Below are 9,288 nucleotides of genomic sequence, written 5' to 3'. Positions count from 1 at the left end.
TGAAATAACGGCGGTTTGAACCGCCGTTTTAACCTATCCAAAAATCGCCGTTTTATCCATGTAAATAACGGCGGTTTGGAACCACCGTTTTAACCCAGGGAATTGTGGTGGTTTTTAAAAAACTGCCATAATAACCAGAATGGCGTCCAGAATTACGTCGCTTTACAAAACCGCCATTCTTGGTAATAATGGCGGTTCAAACCGCCGTAAATACCAAAAAATACCGCCATTTTTACCAAAATTTTTTGTAGTCATATAGTTGTCTTAGCTTTTGGTTGTGATTAGAAAAATGTTTTGGATTGTTGAAACTTAGTTAACCCTTTTTTCATATGAGATTTGTTTTGAAAAGAGAAAAAGAAAGGGTAAATTAAGGAATTTGTGAAAATTCTCAATCACAACATTGCATTAATAAGCTTAGTCAAAATGATGAAATTTTTCAAGTAACTCATTTATAGGGCACCACCCACCCCAATTAATTGAAAAAAAATTTAGAACTTGCTTGAATCATACACTTTGTGGATCATGTTTTGAGCAAAGAACACAAGCTCGCGAGATTTGAGCCTAATGGTGTAGTTACATTTTATAACCACTTATATTCCTTCTTGTGTGTAATTGTTCTCTTCCTATGATTGTGATCTTTGATTTGTTTAATTCTATATGTCCATCATTCCTTGCATACATGCACTTATATGATTGAGGCCATTGTTTCATTAGCTCACTCACCTAAATAGCGTACCTTTTACTCTCCATTGTTAACCAAATTTGAGCCTATGCTTAACCCAATTGTTCTTTTATTGTAGCACATTACAAGCCTAAAGCGAAAAACAATAAAAGTCCCTTGTTTGGATTTTTGATTAGCTTAGACTAGTGATGAGTGTTTATTGTTCAAGTTTGGGGAGATTTGTGAACATTGGTTGGGATAAAAGAGTGTATTATATATCTCCATATTTGGGAATTAGATGCATGCTCATGTATAGATTAAATATGGTGACCTTATGCATTGATGTTTTTGTACATATCCATGTCAAAAAAAAATTGAAAAGAAAGAAAAAGAAGAAAAGCAATAAAAAGGGGATAAAAATACCCAAAGTGAAGTTCAATAAAATCAATGCATAAGTGTTGTAAATGAAGAGGAAATACATGAGTGTGTGAGAAGTGAAAAATGGGTAGTTAGGTTAGCAGTTAATTGTACAGGCTATTATATAGGTTAGGTGGAAAGTCTAGGCTAATCAAGGATTCAAATTTTAGTCTACTTAACCATATATGACCTTACCTTGACCCTAAGCCCATTACAACCTTATGGAAAGCCCTCATGATGATTGTATGCATGCATTGAATGATTGTTGATTGTTAGATGAAGAATAAATATTGGAAAGCATGATTAGGAGAGAACGGAGTGAATCAACCCCTAAACACTTGAGTGACTAGAACGGATACACATCCGGTGAGGGTTCGATTGCTCAATTACATGTTTCCACCATGATTACTCTTTTTCTTGCAAGTTTGTGAATTTAATTTAATAATCCAATGCAATTGTGGGTTTGGTTTGGCTTGAGTTGATTCCTATTGCTCTAGCCCTTATACTTACATATGTTTTCTTGGAAGTTGATTTGTTTTGACCAAGTCTTTGCATTCATATAGATAGTTGCATTTAGATATTTTACATTGAATAAATGTTGATACCCTTTTGCCTTTTTCTTGAATCTAGCATGAGGACATGCTTAGTTTAAGTGTGGAGAGGTTTGATAAATCCCAATTTTGTGGCTTATCTTGTGCTTAATTTAGGGGATTTTATCACCCTTTTCCCATATTTATTCAATGAAATAGCATGGTTTTGTAACTCTCCCTTGATTTGTGCTTAAATGTGAAAACATGCTTTTTAGGACCTTAAATTGGTGATTTTAACTCACCTTAATTCCATTTGATGCCTTGATGTCTTTGTTAGTGATTTCAGGTTCATAAGGCAGGTATTGGATGGAAGAAGTGAAGAGAAAAGCATACAAAGTGGAGAATGCATGAGGAAACAAGAATTGGGAAGACTTCAATGGACGCGGACGCGTACAAGGCGCGCGCGCACAAAAGTGTCATCGCATGGCGACGCGTACGCGTCATGGATAGAGAAATTGCCAAACGGCGCAGACGTGTACATGACACGTACGCGTCGATGCTCTCACGTGACCCACTTAAAGGCAAAATACTGGGGGCAATTTCTGAGCTGCCCAGGCCCAACCCAACTCACTTCTGAAGCTACTTCATACAGAATTCAACCTAGAGCAAAAGGGGGAGCACTTAGTTAGTCATGATGAGCCTTTAGTTAGTTTTCTAGAGATAGAAACTTCTTCTTATCTCTAGAATTAGGTTAGGATTAGGTTAATTTCTCTTGGATCTAAGTGTAATTTCTTGATTTCATATTGTCTCTTCTACAATTTCTTATGTTAATGCCTTAATTCCCTAGTTTCTCTTGTTAATTTCTTATTTTACACTCTTTTATGTTGATGGACCCTTGTTAGATTTCCTTTTCTTTTAATGCAATTTTATGTTTCCATGCTCTCTTTGATGTTTGTTTTCATTGATATTGTTGATTTCTTGCTCATGATGATTATGGGTCTTGTTAATTCTTGCAATTGGTGATGTTTACTTTTATTGCACTTTAAGTGTTTGATAGAATGCTTCCCTTAATTTTTGAGTAGTTTTTTCCACTCTTGGCCTAGGCTAAGGGAATTGAGTGATCTTGAGTTATTGGGTCCCAATGAATTGGTGGTTTGAGAATCCTTGGTGATCAATTTGAGAACCATTGACTCTAGCCTACTACTAAGTCCATTAGTAGCTAGGTTGGGACTTATGGGCTGATGTTGATCAAGCCATTTGACGTGCCTCAAGCTTAGGAGTAGATATTACGTACTTAAAGCTTTTGAAGGTAGACTTAATGAGTTTGGTTCCTCATAATTGTCAATATATGGTTTGTAGACAAGGATAGTAATCTTAATTACCTATGTTTAGCCAAGAGTATCTTTCCTTTCTTTTCTTAGTTAATTGTTCATTTACTTTCTTGCCCTTTTTCAACCAAACCCCTTTGTTCCTTCATAGCCAATAATTGAACATTTCATTGCAATCCCTTGTGAGATGACCCAGAGTTTAAATACTTCGGTTAATTCTTATTTGAAGTTTGTTACTTGTGACAACCAAATTTAATTTGATGTGAGAGTTATTTGTTGGTTTGGAACTATGCTTAGAACGAAATTCTTCTTTCTATAAGAAAAATTCCTAACCAATGCAATTTTCAAACCACCAGTTTGCACCGATGTTTGTTGTTTTATCTCTGGTGTCTCCGATTTGGACCTCTTCGGTCTCGCCTTCTGCTTGAGGACGAAATTCTTCGCAAGCCCGGGTTCCCCCGAGTTCAATGGTATTGTTTTCCTTTCCTCTGGGGTCACCTTTAAGGTTCAGACTTTTGTTATAATATCGTCGCGCGAGATTTTGGTCTCCTTTTATGGTGGCTATCCCTTCCGGGGTTGGAAACTTCATGCATAGGTGTGGAGTGGAGACTACTGTGGTGAGCTAATTTAGGGTCGTCCGTCCTATAAGGGTGTTATATGCGGAGTTCACGTCAACCACGATGTAATCTATGCTCAGTGTTTTGGACCGGGTTCCTTTTTTGAAGGTCGTGTGTAGTGGGATGTATCCGAGGGGCTGGATCGGAACGTCTCCTAGCCAGAACAGGCTGTTGGGATACGCTTTGAGCTCTTTGTCTTGTAATCCGAGCTTGTCAAAAGCGGATTTGAATAGGATGTCCGCGGAGCTTCCCTGATCGACCAGTGTTCGGTGGAGATTGGCATTAGCTAGTATGATGGTAATGACCTCAGGGTCATCATGCCCAGGAATGATGCCTGTGGCGTCTTCTTTGGTGAAGGTGATAGTGGGGAGGTCGGATGGTCTATCCTCTTTTCCGACATGGTATACTTCTTTAAGGTGTCTTTTGTGGGATGATTTGGAGATTCCCCCTCCTGCGAATCCTCCGTTGATTATTTGGACGTGCCTTTCTAGGGTGTGAGGGGGATGTTCAGCCTGTCCGCCCTCTTCATCCCTCCTTCTCTTTTTTGGTTCATCCGTTCTGTTGGCGAGAAATCGATCTAGTTTTCCTTCTCGTGCCAAATTTTCTATGACATTCTTCAAGTCGTAGCATTCATTAGTGAGGTGTCTATAGATCCGGTGGTATTCACAGTATTCAGTCCGACTCCCCCCCTTGTGTTTGATTGGGCGAGGAGGTGGGATCTTTTCGTTGTTGCATATTTTCCGGTAGACGTCTACTAAGGATACCCGAAGAGGGGTATAGTTATGGTATTTCCTGGGTTTCTCTGTGGATTGGTCTTCCTTTTTCCTTGACTCATTGTCTTTGTCCCAAGGTGGATAGGAAAATTCAGCTTTAGAGGTTTCTCCTAATCAGAAGTTTTCCTCCATGTTGATGTATTTCTCAGCCCGTTCTTGCACTTCATTTAGGGATATAGGGTGTTTCTTAGATATGGAGTGGCTGAAGGGCCCCTCACGTAGACCATTGATGAGTCCCATGATGGCTGCTTCTGTGGGGAGGTTCTGTATGTTGAGGCATGCTTTATTGAATCTTTCCATATAGCTGCAGAGACTTTTCCGGTGTCCCTGTTTGATTCCTAGCAGGCTTGGAGCGTGTTTGGCTTTGTCCTTTTGTATGGAGAACCTGGCTAGGAAATTTTTGGCGAGGTCGTCGAAGCTTGTGATTGATCTTGGGGGCAAGCTGTCGAACCACTTTATTGCCATTTTTTGTCAGGGTGGTCGGGAAAGCCTTGCAACGGGTTGCGTTTGAGGCATTCATGAGATACATCAGACTCCTAAAGTTGCTGAGGTGATGGCTTGGGTCAGACGTGCCATCATATGAGTTCATGTCAGGAGCTTTGAAGTCTTTTGGGGCCTTGTCTTTCATGATTTCTTTCGTTAATGGGTCTTGGTCCTTATGGGGGCTAGTTTCTCGATCGGAGTGAGCGGTTTTAGCTTTCAGGGTGGCTTCGAGTTTTAGGAGTTTTTCTTCTAGTTCCCGACGCCATCTTGTTTCTCTCCGGAGATCTTGCTCGGCTTCTCGTTGCCGTTCGACTTCTTGCTCGAGTTGTTTGAGGCAATCCTGCTGTTCGTGGATGGCATCTAAGATTTCTGCACTCTGGGGTTACTTGTCTCCCTTGGAGTGGTGTGTGTCGTTCGGGGAGGTCGGTGTAGCATCCGTGTTCTTCATTGGCGTTCCTTCTTCTAATCCGGAGGTAAGGTCGTTGGTAGGAGGGTTGTCTGCCATGACGATGGGATGACTTCCAGGTTCTCCGCCAACAGCGCCAATGTTCTGTGGGTTACCTGAAACTGGGAGTTCGATCTCGAACGAGATCTTCTGGTCTTGGCCGAGGCTGCCATGCCCGACTTTGTTTGGAGTGGGAGGTACTGCTGGTTCTCGATTCACCGAGGGATTGTGGTACTTGTAGGAGACTCCGATGCTTAAGTCAGTTCGGGCTTTAGGCAGGTTTTTCGTAGAATTGGAGTATGAGTTATACCTAGGTGCTCAAGTGTATTTATAGTAGTGCTTGACAATCTTTCTTTGAAATAAGTTTGTTTATTTTATCTTATCTTTTGTGGGTGAGATCGTATCTTTGGACCAACCGCCTCCTAGCAGTCGGTGATCCTTTTATTGGGCCTCTGCGGACTTCTGCGAGGGTCTTCCGAGCTCTTTGGTGAGAGTTCTTTTTTAGTGGGCCGGCCTTTAGAGAGGTCGGTCCCTTGTCTTCGTCCAACCCGGACCTTACAGCTCGGTCCAGGGTATGAACACACAACATATCTAATAAATTATGTGAAATTAGTTCATTTTTTATAATTTATTTAAAAAATAAATTTGTATTATAAATTTCTAAAATTATAAAAATATTTTAAAATAATTTATTTATATTATTTATTATTTCATAGCTTGATTTTACGTCATCTTCAGTTGTGTTTTAAATAATTTGATGTCAATCTTTTTCTTACTAAAATAATCAAGAAAGGTGTTTTTTTTTTCTTTTATTTTCCACTCTGTTTTGAAGGTTTCGTTACAACCATTCTTTTCTGGTTTCTCCCATTATTTTTTGAGCTAATAATGTTTCATTTTTCATTCTTTTGTCGTCCTACTCAACAGTCCACACTACAAGATTCTATTTTTGGCATCCACTTTCCAATTTTACCCTCACGGTAACCATTAATGAGTTACCGCACCATTCTGATTTTCCCTGTTAATTAAACAAATTTACCTTCAAAATTTATTTGTCATGTGTCACACCTGATAGGTCAATCTATAACCGTCCTTAGACATCATTCCTTATGCCACTATAGAACTGGCGAACTAATCAACAAGTGAACTTCCGAGCGATGAAAACAAATAATAATGTTTAGAGATAATAAAAAAAAATCCAAACCGTTTAAATTTATTTTATTTAATATTAATTATTATTAAAATAAATTTATAATTATAATAAATATTTAATTATAGATGTAATATGTACGAAATTATAAATATTATATTATATAAAATAAACTTTAAATATTGATATTACCAAAAAAAAGTCCAAAACAAAACACAGTCACTATGTTGTAGATCTACTGAAAAAAGTACAGCACTGAAACTTTGAACAATATTCATCTCCATCCATAAACAACTAAAAACTGGAAGCCAAAAAGAATTAGAAGAAGCAGCACATTACTAAAGTAAGATCACTTTCACTATAATTACAGATGTTCCTCAATAATAGCTTGGTCATTATTTAGAAGTCCATCTATTTGAAACGGTGACATTAGATTAGATTCATTTATAGTAATAACAATAGGAAATAAGGCTTGGTACCCTTAAAGGATAGCGCGTTGACCTGAAAAGTAACCGTCCACAGGCAACTGAACATTCTGATGCATACCAAGCGGAAAATTGAAGAACGGCAAACCAGAAGAAGGATCCAGAAAAGCGCCGTTTCCCACGCCGCAACCGCCTGCGGAGCCCTGAGCAACCGCCGGCAGAGGCGGAGCCTGAATTTGGAGCTCCTGTTCGTCGTCCTGGTCCAACGGCAGCCGCTCGTACGCCACGTTGGTGAAGGACGAGGCGATGACCATCACCGGCCCCGCCGCAATCAGCTTTCCGGCTACTTTTCCTCCGATGACCTGTCCCTTCCCGCTGGCGAGGTATATACTGAGGCTCGTCGCGCCGGGCGGAGCAGGCGGCGGCAGGAACGATCCAGAGAGAGACAGTATCTCGAACCTTCCATGGAGCGTGACAACAGAGCCGGGCGCTGCGGGGTCCTGGATGGTGACGTTGGTGACGGTTCCATTGCCGCTCAAGATGCAGATACCGCGCTGGCGGAGCCCCGCGTAGGTGGCAACGCTGTCGAAGACGTCGGAGCCACTCGCGACTTCAAGGATATGAGCGTTATGCGTGTTGGAGCTCTCTCTTGTGATTACCACTGGCGGTTTTGGCTTGTTCTTCGAGCCTCGCGGACGGCCCCTGGAACGGCGGACTCCGCCGGCGGAGACGAGCTCAAAGCCACTGCTTCCGCGTCCCGTTCCGTCGCCTTGGCTGCTATCATCATCTTCACTTGAGAATTGTGGTACAGCTGCACAATTTTCTGTTTGTTCATGTTGTTGTTGTTGGGAGCGGTGATAATGGTGTTGTTGTTGAAGGTGTAATTCTGGTCTGTGAAGGTTTTGAACGAAGAGTGATGCTGTTTGTAAATCCAAACCAGCCATCGACGTGTATGAAAGCAAAATAAACAGAAAACTGTGTAAGGTGGAAAAAGGAAAAAAAATATGGATAATATTGTTTAAAAGAAGTGGAAAAAGAAAGCAAGGATAATTATTTTTATTTTACTTATTATATTAGATATTATATTTGGTCATACATACTGTTGTAATAAAATATATTATTTGGTTTGTTTTTGGAACTTCTTTTGGTTTATTTTAAGGGTGTGTGTGTGGATATGCGGGAAATATATAAGCGCGGGGGAGAAGGTAGAGAAAGGATCGCAGAAGGTATGAAGTTGGAATTGACCTGTATGGAGTGTGGTTTCAGAAAGAGAGAGAGACGTCAATTTGGAAGGCTGGAACTTTGAGAAAGAAAAGTCAAGGAAGACTTTGTATGAGAAGGAAAAGTAAAGGAACACTAGGAGCGGAGAGAGAAGGATATGAATGAATGAATTGACTAGGAGGATCGAAGAAAATAATAAATAAGAGAAAGTAGAGGTAGGCTCATTTTTTATATAAGAGTAAAAGATATATAGGTTCTGATTTTTTTTTTTAATATTTTAATTCTCAAGAATTAAAAAATATATTCATGTTTTTGATTTTTTAAAATGTGGATAAATTTATTTTTCTGTTGAATTTATTTTGTTAGATTTAACAGAAAATTTTGATGTGACACAGTGCACACTATAAAAAATTTAGGTAAAAACAGCAGTTTTTTTAGGTAATTATGGCAGTTTGAACCGCTATTTTAGTTATTACGGCGGTTGAAAACTGCCACAATTTTCTAGGGTTAAAACGGTGGTTTTCTGCTGGATTAAAATAGCGGTTCAAACTGCCGCTATTTCCAAATTAAAACGGCAGTTTTTTATTCGATTAAAACGGCGGTTCAAACCGCCGTTATTTCCAGGTTAAAACGGCGGTTTATGGATTAGTTAAAATGGTAGTTTAAACCGTCATTATTACCCTCACAAAATGGCATTTTAGTCGGTTAAAATGGTATTTTTGAACCGCCGTTTTTACTCTAATAATGGCATTTTAGTCGGTTAAAACGGTATTTTTGAATTGCCATTTTTACCCTTACAGAGTGACTTTTGGTTGGTTAAAATGCCATTTTTGAACCGCCGTTTTAACTCTAACAATGACACTTTTTTACCATTTAAAAATACAATTTTTACCCTTGTTTTTATCGTGTTAAACAAATAATATTTATTATTAGAAATCATAATCCATAAACAAAATATTATATAACTCATAAACAAAGTATTAAACATAATATATGATTTTTTAGTATTGGAAATCAAAAGTAATAACTCTTATACGAAGTATCAAACATAACATAATTTTTCAACTATAAATGTCATATTTTGTAACTCTTAATATATAAAATCTCCATCATATTTCATGCTGCTCTATTGCTTGCTCCAGAAGACCTACTTCCTAACTCTTTTGGCGATGAAATCTCACTCTCTTGATTCAATTTCTACAACAAAAATATAATTTGAAAACATAATAAAAAAGAATAAA

General features: G+C 38.9%; 1 protein-coding gene across 1 annotated transcript; it reads right to left on the bottom strand.

Annotated features, from left to right (window-relative positions):
* Positions 1-6,607: 6,607 nt before the first annotated feature.
* On the bottom strand, positions 6,608-8,262 carry LOC112801027 (AT-hook motif nuclear-localized protein 23). The gene has a single exon (XM_025843538.3). It carries the CDS (start codon positions 7,768-7,770, stop codon positions 6,883-6,885), a length of 888 nt encoding a protein of 295 aa, XP_025699323.1. The 5' UTR covers positions 7,771-8,262; the 3' UTR covers positions 6,608-6,882.
* Positions 8,263-9,288: the final 1,026 nt, after the last annotated feature.

The sequence above is a fragment of the Arachis hypogaea genome, chromosome 1 (assembly GCF_003086295.3).
Source record: "Arachis hypogaea cultivar Tifrunner chromosome 1, arahy.Tifrunner.gnm2.J5K5, whole genome shotgun sequence".
NCBI lineage: Eukaryota > Viridiplantae > Streptophyta > Magnoliopsida > Fabales > Fabaceae > Arachis > Arachis hypogaea.
This window is presented reverse-complemented; position numbering and strand designations above follow the sequence as displayed.